The following is a 12961-nucleotide window of genomic DNA, read 5'->3' as shown; positions in this document are numbered from 1 at the left end:
CTGTACCACCTGAGAACATTATTTTCTGATGGTAATAAGGGAAGGAACTACTCAGGAAAACAAAGCAGGATGTTGAGGTGCCAACATTCTGAATATGTTTATTCATGTTCGGATTTACGGATGCAAAGTGTTTTACATGCTACAAATGTCTGTTAAAAACAAGTTGTTACAAATCAATAAATAATACTAGCTACAAGTATTCTCTACTGTAAACAGAATAATAAGCAGAAAATAAATAGATGCAACTACTTTGGTACACACGGACATGCGTTTTCTGTCATAAAACTGATAAGAGCACTAACATTTTTAGTTCTTTGTAGTATTTTCCCTTGAGATACAAGTTTTCATTGCACATTTCTTTGCACTCGTCTTACCAGTTCAGGTTGGTAGCATATCAAAGAATTACTGGAAACTGGTTTTCTACTGGGGTCGGGGGGAGGGCTTATTTTCTGCCACGTGGTCATTTATATCTTACAAATGAAAAAGAAGCAAGGTACAAAAATTAGTGTGTGTGATATGTGCTCAAGGTTGGGAATACTGATTTGTATGAAAGGTTCTTAACTAGCTGCTCATCAAAATCATATATAATGGCCATTAAAAACTCCCTTAGCTAGCAGCATGGAAATCATTGGCTTGGTTATTCAAAGAGTAGACAGACAGAATTCCTGGATACTGTTTCCATTCGGGTTTTCCAGTTCGTATGGTTCCAGCTGGCGGTATTCAAAAGTCACACGATTTACATGTTTTCCACTGGAGACCATGCGCAACACCGTGTTGTCACAGCCAATTTTCATCTGGGCTATAATTCACGGAAAAAGTAAAAGTTTCCCAGCAGGTTAGAAAGGACACAGTCAAACCATTTCTGTCCATGAGCTCATTTAAACACGAAGAAAGCAAGGGGATGTAGCTTCCTCTCACGTACTCAAACCAAGCATCTGCCATCAGATGAAACGTGTTTGTTCTCATTCTTATAATGTACAGCTGACCTTGAACGACGTGGGGGGTGCGTGGGGCGTTAGGGGTGAGGACCCTCCCCACAGGCGAAAATCTGCCTATAATTTATAGTCTTCCCTCCAGAGCCACGGTTCCTCCAGATCCGAGGTTCCACATTCTCGGGTTCAACCAACCTAGGATCGCGTAGTACTGTAGTATCTACTATTGAAAAAACTCCGCCTATAAGTGGGCCCCCGCAGTTCAAACCACTGTTGTTCAAGGGTCAACTGTATAATTAATTGTAGAATAGTGAAATTAAGCTCAGCTTTTCTCCTCATGTGCAAGAACACTGTTAGTCAAACAAAACTGGCTGCAAAGAGGTAAGAAGATATCTCCTTGTGCTTTTTATGTTCTCTTACCTGCAAAGCTTTGGTGGTGAAGGCAGAGGAAGGCAAGCATCCGACCTGCTGCACCTTTGCTCTAGTTGTGTCCTCAGGGGGGCAGTGCCGCCCTCTAGGGACAGGTTGGGAATTTGCAGAGGCAGGTTTTGGTTATATCTGGGGGTGTGAGTGGCATTTAGTGGGCAGGGCTGAAGGATGGAGTGTATTGAGGGACATTTATGTAGACTAAAAATATCACCTATTTATTATTTTCTGAGTCTCAGTAATAATTCTGTTTTACATATAAACAAAAATATCATTTGCGTGGTTTAGACATACACTAAGTATACTCATTTTTGTTCTGTTGTTCACCTGTACTTTTTAGCTCTAATTTTTTTCTGTACTTCTTATATGGAATGGCTTTTGATATCCTTACTTTTCTTAAATCCAATCTTATTCATTATTTTTATAAGCATCTGGCAACATTTATGTATCTTCTAGGACAGATGTGCCTGAGCAGTTATATACTGAAACTGTGTGTGTGTTTAAGGCATTCTTCAAAAATTTTTTTTCAGGTTTATTGAGGTATAGTTGACAGAAATTGTATATATTTAAGGTGTACAACATGATGGTTTTATATAAATATACATTGTGAAATGATCACCATAATCAAGCTAATCAACATTCATTACCTCACATAGTTACCTTTTTTTTTCTTTTCATTCCCCACTCCCCTCCCTTCTAGCAACTATCTGTTTGTTCTCTGTACCTGTTTCTGTTTTGTGAAACTCAGCATTTTTATTAAAAATTACTTCTGTTTTATTTCTTCCGCCTCAATCTGGTTCCTGAGGCAAGATTTATCTGCCCTACAATAATCCTTTCTGCTGTTTTAATTTTCTCAATCTTTTTTTCCCCACGTTGTCTCTATAAGGCCTAAATTCTGAGAAATGTTATTAACCTTGTATAACAGGTACTTCACAAACATGCACCTGGGTTTAAATGAAGTAAAACAGCCAGATAGAGTTATTTAGGTAAAAGTCAATTTGGAGACATAATAAATATAAACCCTATAATTATTTTAATATAAACACCAGGGAGTCTAGGCTAAGCTTCTGTGAGGAAGTCCAAAGTTAATTTTTTTAAGTTTTTAAAATAAATTCATTTATTTTTGGCTGTGTTGGGTCTTCCTTGCAGTGCACGGGCTTCTCACTACGGTGGCTTCTCTTGTTGTGGAGCACAGCTCCAGGCATGCAGGCTTCAGTAGCTGTGGCACGTGGGCTCAGAAGTTGTGGCTCGCTGGCTCTAGAGCACAGGCTCAGTGGTTGTGGCGCACAGGCTTAGTTGCTCCGTGGCATGTGGGATCTTCCCGGACCAGGGCTCGAACCCGTGTCCCCTGCATTGGCAGGTGGATTCTTAACCACTGCGCCACCAGGGAAGTCCCTAATTTTCTTTAAATTGTTTGCAAGGCCATTCTTTTCTGATCTTACTCTGAACTTTAATTGACATAACGTGACTTATTTCCTTTAGTTAATGCGCATATCATTTATTATTTGACGTAATTCCTAATACAATCCATTGTAAAGGGCAGGATACCTAAGAGTTCTTCATTGTCTGAACGACTTAAGAGGGGCTCATGAAAACATGGTGAATTCAAGAAAAAAGTGAAGTCTAACATGAACCAGTGAGTCAGATAATTCAAGCCTTCACATTACCTTAAGACTGGTTTCAATTATCTAAATAATACAGGCAAAAGTGGTTTTTTGGCCTTAGCCACACCCTTTGAAACCAAATCATATAATTCATGCACCAGAATTACTATGGCTTCAATTATCTAAATTTTAAGGCATGTGCTTCAGTTCTTAATCTAATCTTTTTACCCAGCTCAAACGCAGCTCCTCACAGGTGCTCTCCGTCAGCCTGGAAGGATCCAGTGCCTCTGAGAGCACACAGAAAGGGAGAGAAGCCATGATGCACTGGTTTAAACCAGGGCTCAGGTGTAAATTAGTATAAACTAACCCTCAAGCTTTTAGCAAAGTGGGTTTTTAGAAATCTTTTCCCTTGACCTGTGTACATTAATTCTATTTCAGAGAGATTTTGTTTATTAAGTTCCCAGCATTAGCTCAGAGAGAGAAAATACTGGTTGGCAGACCTGGCTTTAATTAAAACAGGTAACAGCTGATCAAAAGGCTGTCTGACTTGCAGCTTCATTATTTAGTTGGTTAGTGATGTGTGCTTAAAAAGAGGAAGGGGGCTATGGTAAGGGATGAAAGACTGTTCTTCTGTTTGACTTCTGTCTCTTAAAAGATAATCACTGGTTCCTGCATCAGAAGTACAGATACAGGAGTGACCTTTACAGAAATGTTTTATGTAACCCTCTCCCCCAACACTTGGATTTCGTTAATTAATTTGGTCACTAGTCAGCAATTCCCACCCTCCTCACCCCACCCGAGCATAATCAAATGGAAAAGCTTCACTGATCTTTAACAAAGAAGACCTGATTCTGTTTGGCGAGAACCAGGTCTTTTATTACCCGTGACCACTTTTAGATCTCAGAATTTACCTCTGTTTTGCAGTGGTCTTTCAGAGGCTGGTGTTGCTGCTAGAAGTTGGGGACGTTCAGCAGTTCTGAGAATTTCTAATAAAGCGTATCACCTTCTAATGTATCAATATTTACTATGAGTAATACACACACATATGCATATGTATGGTAAAGTTATTTAGATATTACTTCATTTTTATACTATTACTAATTGACGATACATCCACTATTTGAACAACGGTCTTCAGTCAGTAAAATCTTTAGTCTCGAGAGGAGGAAAGCAGGGACCTTCAAGAAGGTGGACAGAGCACAGAACCAAAAAGCTTTGTCTTCTTCATAGTCGTACTTAGGGCAAACCTTAAACACGCAACCTTGTTACTTCATAAGTTTTTCTCCCAGTGTCAGATATTGTGGTCATGCATTCTTGATACTGTGCCTAGGCTCAAATGCAAAATCCTCACAGTTGCTCAATGTGCAAAATCGAAGTTTTTTTGGTGGAACTTGCCCTCCCATGTATAAAAAATTTGAGGCATTTTATTTAAGGAAACAATCTTAATAGGCACATAAATAATAATCAAAGAAATATCTTACCAGGGCCGTGAAAAGGATAGCAGAGATCAGCTAAAGGCATCATCTTGGAAGGGTCGAGTCCAGTTCCTCCCAGCAGCTCCACAAAATCTCCTATTCCCACACAACCTGCTGAGGACTTCTAAGAGAATAAAGCAGCAGAGGAAGATGTATTTAAACCAATTAAGGAAGTCAAACCATTGGACCAATGGCAAGTTGGTGAATTCAGTCAGCTGTAGACATCCTGGCAGTGCCATTTAATTTAACATCCAGGACTCTAGGAAGTAAGACTTTTTAAAGAAAAAAAAAAAATCATAGGAATTGCTTTTCTAAATCGGTTGAGTAATCATTTTAAAAAATGTATGTGCATTTAAAAAACATTTTTTTATAAGCTCAAGGACTAGAATGATGAAATTGGAATCTGTAAACTCCATATACAATATATGAAAATTGAATCTGAAAATGCTTTGCTTTTTAAATCATTTGGACATACACAATGAATTATTTGAATTTCTTCATGCATGCAGTCAGAGTTTTTTTTTTTTTTGCAGAACGCGGGCCTCTCACTGCTGCGGCCTCTCCAGCTGCGGAGCACAGGCTCCGGACGCACAGGCTCAGCGGCCATGGCTCACGGGCCCAGCCGAGAGGCACGTGGGATCCTCCCGGACAGGGGCACGAACCCGCGTCCCCTGCATCGGCAGGCGGACTCTCAACCACTGTGCCACCAGGGAAGCCCTTTCCTCTTCTTTATAAAAGACTTTTTCTGCTATTGAGACAATTCTTATCCTTTCTACTGATAAGGATTTAGACTAGTTATAAGAATATTAAAAAAAGAAGAGACCCCTCATTTGGGGCTCAAATTAGCTAGAGTTACCATCAACTTTCTCCTTCCAACTAAAATAAACTTATTTCAAGCTACTCAAAATAAGTGCGTAGTCTTAAGACTTTGTGTGATTCTCTGTAACCACCTTTTTCTGCTTCCCTTCATCTTTTCCACACTGTGTCATCCACAGCAATTCCTGGGCTTCACTTTCCCACGCAAACAAAGCAGACCCCTCTCAGCCCCAAATGTCACCGTTTGGGCCACCCGTTTCCCGTGATCAGGGCTGGCCTTGTGATCGTGCCACTCGTGCCCACAGGGCTCACACTTACAAGGCCTAGTGCTCGGCTTAATGCTCTGCTGTCACCATTTTGAAATTCCTAATCATTTTAAAATAAGGCCCCTGTATTTTCATTTTTTACTGTCCCCCGACAAATTATACAGCCAGTTTTGCCTGTGATCCTCTTCTTCATGAGACGTAGCCATCAAGAGATCTAGCGGAATGTGGCAAGGTGCTTAGAAGCTAAACAGATAGACCATTGCTACACAGGGACCAAAATCTAAAACAGAGAATGTAAAGCACACACATACATAAGCGCACACAGTCCCACATTTGGAAGATATTGAAATGCAACTGGAACTAAACAACCCATAGAAAATAAGACAACAGCAACTCTTTGACTAATGAAAGGAAGCAGGTGTGGGTATATATATTTAAAGCAGCTACTCTGTTCTGGGTTCTATGCTTAGGTATTTTACACGTAATTTCATCAATGATGAAATAGAGGGTTAGTTAGCCCCACTGTGTACAGGGCTCATTTTCTTGTAGGAAGAGTTGAATAAGCCATTTAGAGGTAAAGGGAAAAAAATGTAATTGCCTCTCCCTTGAGTAGAGGGTGTCCAGGGGGAACATGTCTTAGACTAAACATTCCACCTGGTTCTATAGGTTCCAAATTTCACAGGAGGAGGTGAAGGGGGAAAGGCAGGCTCAGGAGAGAGAAATGGGAAATAAGAAGTTGGGAAGAAATGGAAGCTAAAATGAAGGGAACAAAACCAAGAAACAAGGAGGTTGGGAGCACGTACTTTTTGGTGTTCAGTGACTTTCCTCTCCTCTTTCCAAACCTCTCAGCTGTTCTTATAAACAACGGCAGAAGCTGAGCTGTGTAGGGACCTCTGGGGTTCAGCTCCTCAACAGTAACCCCCGAGATTTCTTTGTTGAGGTTCTATCTCCCTGGACCAAGTCACTCTCATCTCTTGCCTAGACTATGACAATGGCCTTTTAGGGGCACTGCTGCACCACTCTGGCCCCTACAGCCCATTCATCATCATTCATGGAAGCCAGAATGACCTTTAGGTAACCGTCTCCTTCCCATCGTGGACTTTGTCAATTACTTTGGTCATGAGGCCAGCAATTCCCAATCACTCTCACCCCACCTGAGCATAATCAAATGGATTATGTCACTTTCCTGCCTGAACCCCTTCGGTGGTTTCCCACTGAAAATAAACTCAAACTCTGTAATATTACCTGCTGGGCTCTCCACCCCCTGGCCCTGCCTGTCTGCCTGATGCTGTATGATACCACTCCCCCTCTACTTTTCCTTCTTTCCATTTCTAGAACTCAGCAAGCCCATTCCTGCCTCTGAGCCTCTGCACTACTGTTGCTCTGTTCCCAGCTCTTCCTGTGGCTGCTGGCTCCTTCTTACCTATCACTGAAATCTCACTTTAAATGTCTCCTTCTCAAAAGATTTCTTTCTTGACCATCTCATCTCAAGTAGCTGCCTGCCCCTCACTCTACCCCCTTGTCCCCAGCCACCACTCTGCTTCATTTTCTGTAGGGCACTCACCACTATTTGAAATACATTATACTTTTGCCTGTCTCATCCCACTAGAATACAGGTTCTATGTGAGTAGGACCTGTTTTGTTCGTTGCTAATTTCCTGCATCTAGAAGAATGCCTTGCACATGGTAAGCACTCAAAGAATATTTTGTAAAGCAATAGATACCTAGAACACTGCAGACTTCACATTTTTTAAAGTAGTAAGCACCAAGTATACTCCTCGTAGCCAAAGATAACTAAAGTGCAGATCTCTCAATCTATCACACTTGCCACCCTCTATATTAAACATCAAGAATGACATACAAAAAATCTCAAGCCTATAGGGCTAAACCAAAGACATCCACGTATCCTGGCCTTTATCAAAGGATTATTCTTCCACTAAGGTTCAACTTTAAAAAACAGGCACTGGCCTATGAAGTTAGGGCTTAAATGAAATTGGATTTACTGCTTTTCTCAGCCCTAATCCTATTTATTTGGTTTTCACTGCAATCTTTCTGATTAGGAAGTGTGACTATCTTGGATGCCAGCAAATGCATGAGCTGTCTTAACCTAGGCATATGAGAACATAAAAGGAAATGAGGATGACTCAAAGGAAACAAGCTACCAGTGCAAATAAATGTGGTCAAGCTCAGCATTAATCGTAAAATCCATACAGAAGTTCATGGGGGAAACAGTTGATGGGGAGTCTCAACTAATGTTTTGTTGCAAAATGTATGGAATTAAATGTAATGCGAGAAAACGCTTCAAAACTTTACTGTATTTTGCAATATAAAAATCCAATTTTGTATTTTATGCTGTGCTTAGCATTCCTTCATAACACAGTCTGTCAATGAGATACTTCCTTCATGTCAAAAGAAAATTCCAATAATCAGAAAAACAGCTGTGGAGATGACTCACACTAGGTTCTGCTAGGAGATAATTTTTGTAAAAGAGGCAAGTACAAGAGAGTTCAATTGTAATTATATGTCACAACTTTGCCAACTGAAAGCATTTCTAACATCACAAGAAAAGTATTCAAGTAGTCAGAAGAGGCACCTGAGTATGCAACTGGCGGTATAACGGAAATAGAAGAGGAGTTTATTAAAGCAGCGGGGGCAGGCTCCTGTGAGTTCTAACCGCCAAACAGAAGGATGTACTACACCAGTTCATCCACATCTGCCCTGTATAGTTACTTTGGCTCTGAGAAAGCTGAGGTCTTAGGAAGGGACTGGGAAGCAAATAAGCAACTCACCTTTAATTGCAGACCATTTAAGTGTCCCAGGGTGAGATCAGATATTTTGATCACCACAGGATAAATGATGGAGAAGCTGCAGTTGCGATGCTTATGTGGCACGACCAGAGTAAACCTTCCATTTGGGGTCTGGGAGATGACATTGCAGGCTTTGTAGGAAAACAAAATCACATTTTCACTGCTTGGTATGCTGGGCTTTTATAGAAATTTATCTCATCCTTATTCTAAGCTCCTATTCATGGTCTAGGGGCTTGTGGCCCAGAAGAGAGTACTTATCACAAAGGTGATTTGGAGAAAGGAAGGAGTTGGGGAATAAAAAGCACCAGTGATGTATGGACATGGTCAGGAGGCCCTGGCTGCAAGGGGACTTCTGATCGTAATCTCAGGGGGTCACCTTGTTTATAACACTCACAAGACATAAATTAATAACCAACCATCAATACTAGCTGGTAGAAGTTCTAGGAACACTTCATTAACTAGGGTCCAAGTTCAAGCTGGGAGTCTGGAAGAATCAAGGCTTAAAGGTAAGGCCAGAACTCAAACCCTGTCTGTCTGAAACCTTTATTAACTGAACTTGGAGCTACATGTTACTTTTGAGATAATAAAGTGAAGAAACATTAAACTAGTTACAAAGTAGGCCGAGAAAAATACAAAGCAGGCTTATGTCTGATAAATATTTCCTGGGTGTTAAGTGATAAGTTGACTAATAGGTAAATTTTAAATGTTTATCTACTCCCAAGTCTTTCTGAAATTTTGTTTTGTATCTCAAGACTAGACTTACAATAAATTTATTCTTCTAGCTATGAAACTAGAAGCATCAGAGTTTGTACTTTTTTTGGCCAGTTATGGGACAAAAGTTTCTGATTGATCAGACTATGTCAGAACTACCTTTTGCTTCCATCTTATATTTTTAATTACACTTAATTTCAAAAAGAACTGAAATTCCTTGATGATTCTAGAAGGTTTCTGATCTCTAAGCAAACAGGATATAGGAGAAACAGTTCATGTTGTCCTCTAGTGTTATTCTGCTCCAGTCCTCAGAAACAGCCATTTTGGGGGGCTTCTTTCAACAAGCTTTTTTTTTGTTTTTTAAAAACAAAATTTGGGAGATCAGTCAGTACATTATTTTTTAGCAGATTAGGTAGGCCCCATTCTTCAACCACATGAAGTGTTAATAATACTATTGTATACAACCAGAAATGAATGTTTTCCTGATTTTTTTATAAATATTTTCCTCTTAATGGGGAAGAAATAATAAACAGATGAATGAACTCATTCTGATTAAGACAATGTGTTTTAGGCCTGGGCTATTCAGCTTTATAGCATCTATTTGTGTATCCACCAGAAATGAACTAAATTAGAGCAATGGGTTCAGACTCAGAAGGCAATGTCGAGGTCCTCTGGTCCAACCCTCTGCTCAGGGCATGAAATCTGTCTACACATCCCAGATATGTAGTCTTTCAGCCTTCACCTAAATATCTGTAGGACTGCAATTTCATATCTGATCCCTCAAGCTTATCCAGATCAATGGAATGACTTGGAGGGATTAAAGTTTGTCACTGAATACATTGTAGTAGCTCAGGAGATCAGAATAAGACTGGAGAAAAAATAGAATTCCAGCCATCATAAATTAGTATCTTACCTAGCCTGGTAAATAAATTAAAAACTGCTTTGATTTTCATAATAATGAATTGGAAATATCCTTTAGGTCATTTCTAATTACAAAAGAATTTCCATTCAAATCCTTCCTCACTTCAAATTTCTTAAGTCTGTGCAATGATGCTACCTTTGAAAAGCATAACTGACACTCTCTCCCCCCAAGTCCTGCCTTCCAACTAAGAAGACATTTAGTCCACTTACGAAAGAGGTTAGGATCTGTCTTTATGGTTAATGTGAACCCATTTCCTGGTTCATGGACCCGGAAGAAGATCATGGCCACGTTCTGGGAGGATCTGATGCTCCTTCTGCTAAGACCACTCTCACAGAAATCTATGTACCGCTCAGTCATGGGGAGAGGGTGATCCTGGGAACTGGGGAACTTCTCCCCCTTGAGAATCCAACCATCAAATACCTTCCAACAAAAAATACAGACAAAGATGATCACTTTCATCAACTCCTGAAGTCACAGGTGTGTTGAAAAGGGGGAAAAGGTTATCCAGCCACGGGCCTTCGGTCATCAGTGAGGAATAGACAGCCCACACGCCCCTGCACCCCCCTTCTATTTGTATATATTTTGACTGTGAGGGTTGTTTGCAAGTTGCATTATTATTTAATTATTGCTTTTTCCCCTTTATAAACTCTAACATTTCCAAAGTAAATAAACTTTCTTATACTTTATCATTTCAGCCACCTTGGTAAATGAAACTACAGACGATATACATTTTTGTGTTGGTCATATTTTCCACACATCCTACCTTCAGAAGAATTCCACAGGAACATAATTTGGGTTTCAGTTTTTCTCTTTCCTCATTAAAATATGAACAAAATTTCTCAAAAATAGCAAGAGGAAAAACTGGGGCAGCAACTTTACCTACCTGCCGATGGTTATACACACCCATTTTCCTCATTTTTTTACTCTTATCACATATTAAAATATCAAGAACTACTTTAACACTTAGACGATAATGGCTGGTATGCAAGTTTGGAATTTTTTCCTTCACTTGTGGAAGTTTGTAGTTGGCTGGACAAAAGGTCAGAGTCTATTGACTTTACTCTTAAAATCACCACAGGTCTCCAATTTAATGAGTCCAACCTAGTTCACGTTAGTAAAATTACCAGCTACAAATTATTTCACCAGATCAGTCCTCTTCTATGGCGTTTGACAGGTTCCAAAATAATTCCACTTTGGGATTTTAATCATATTCATTTTAACTGTACTGGAGAAGTCCAGCATCCATCCCAAGCTGACCCGTTAGACTCATGGAGAACTGGGAGTGGGGACTTTTCCGCGCCTCCCACCTGCCTCAGACTAGATTCCTTCTCAGCAACCTTCCCTGCAGCCAGTGCCCTTCTGCTCCAAAATCAGGTCACCCAGGCATTGAAGACAGCGTCTGGGAGCCTGAAACAGCTCCACAGAGAAAGGGACCAGCAGGAGCACGGCGGGCTCAGATCTCAGACATGTGAGGTCGCCTTCTAATCAGGACCTCGGGTTCGGCGGACCCGAGGGCTCGTACTAGTTGGTTTGTACCCCTTTTCACCTGCTCCAGATTGCAACACAGTGGTTCGCGCCACGAGTTCTAGTCTTTGGAAGCGCCCGGGACCGAGAGCGCACAGGGATGAATTTAAACCACTGCAAGACCAAGGCACTCGCCCTTCTGGGAGTGGGGCGAGGTACACGCTGCGCGGGGGTCCCGGACTGCGCCTCTCCCACTCCTGCACCACCGGAGCATCTAATTACGAGCGTCGCCGGCTCTCCACGCTAGGGCGCAGCGTCCCGGCCATGACCCCTCCCTTGCCCCGCGGCTGGGGCTGCGCCTGGCGGGGGCGCCTTACCTTCAGGAAGTCCCCGCTCTCACAGTCGATGGAGACCAGTTCGTAGTGGATGGTGATAAACTCCTCGGGCTCTGCAATGAAGAAGGCGGCGCAGTGCAGCTGCGGCCGGTCGGCGGTGAAGGTGAACTGGCCCTGGAGGCTCAGCATGTCCAGGCACCCTGGGGGGCGGGGGGGAGGGCAGCGGGATTGGGGGTCCCGGGTTGCAGCCACTGCGGCGGCACCCGGGCAGCCCCTCTCCGCTCGCGCCCTGACTCCCAGCTTCGGCTGCGCCCCGCTCCCGCGCTCCGGGTGCGTCACCCCATCTCGCCCCAGTGCGACTCCTCGGACTGACCCTTAGCCATGGGAATTGCGCCCCCCGCGGTCCTCAACAATCCCCACCTCCCCGCTGCCCGCGGACGGACGCCAGCCAGGCAGCCCCGACTCACGCATAGCGCGGCGGTACAGCTGCTCCCCCGGCAGCTCCCGCTTCAGGTTGGCGCTGAAGAGTAGGAAAGGGTCGTAGTCCACAGCTTCCCGCAGCTGGCCAGGAAAATCAGTCAGTCCGCAAAAGTTCAAGGAGGGGGAAGGGGGACCAGAAGCAAGGCACCCTCCCTGCCCCGCGGCAAAGAGAATAAAGTGACCGGGTCAATGTCTCCCGGGTCCGGAGAAGACGGGAAGGTTTAGACCCTTCCCATCAGACCAGGGTATGCCCAGGGACCAGAGGGAAGGAGGAAGAGGCAGGGAGGAAGACCCAGGGGAAACCAGAGGAGAGAGGGGGCACAGTAAATGCGGAAGAAAGAGCTAACCAAAACATGTCTGAGAGCAGAGGCAGCCTACCCACCCCCAAGGCTGGACACTCACCACAGGAAGGTGTGATGGGTCAACCGGGTAATCGCTCACCTCCAGGTACCGGCTCTCCCCTCTTAGAGCCATCAGGCAGATCAGAATGAAGTGACACTGAAGTTTGAAAGTGGGAGCCATGCCGGCCTTGCCTCTGCAGCTGGTGCTTTCTGCTCCGCAGGTCTGGGCTTTGCTTCCCACGCGCTCCCCCAGGCTGAGAGCTAGAAGCTGGTAGGGTCCCTTTGCGGGTCTCTTTTATAGAGCAGTGAGGAGGGGAGGCTCTCTGCCCCTTAACTGATCTGAGCTCAGTAACCATGGGTTACTCTGTCTCAGTGACAAAGTG

At 43.0% G+C, this 12961-nt stretch overlaps 1 protein-coding gene across 1 annotated transcript; it reads right to left on the bottom strand.

Moving 5' to 3' along the window:
• Positions 1-360: 360 nt before the first annotated feature.
• Positions 361-12759, bottom strand: CRHBP (corticotropin releasing hormone binding protein). The gene is made up of 7 exons (XM_060146129.1): positions 12679-12759; positions 12225-12318; positions 11800-11957; positions 10168-10378; positions 8308-8456; positions 4444-4561; positions 361-799 (listed from the first exon to the last, which is right to left on the bottom strand). The coding sequence occupies exons 1-7, from the start codon at positions 12757-12759 to the stop codon at positions 642-644; spliced, it is 969 nt and encodes a 322-aa protein (XP_060002112.1). The 3' UTR covers positions 361-641.
• Positions 12760-12961: the final 202 nt, after the last annotated feature.

Source organism: Lagenorhynchus albirostris, chromosome 3 (assembly GCF_949774975.1).
Source record: "Lagenorhynchus albirostris chromosome 3, mLagAlb1.1, whole genome shotgun sequence".
Taxonomy (NCBI): domain Eukaryota; kingdom Metazoa; phylum Chordata; class Mammalia; order Artiodactyla; family Delphinidae; genus Lagenorhynchus; species Lagenorhynchus albirostris.
The sequence above is the reverse complement of the archived record's forward strand: the minus strand, read 5'-3'. Positions and strand labels throughout refer to the sequence as shown.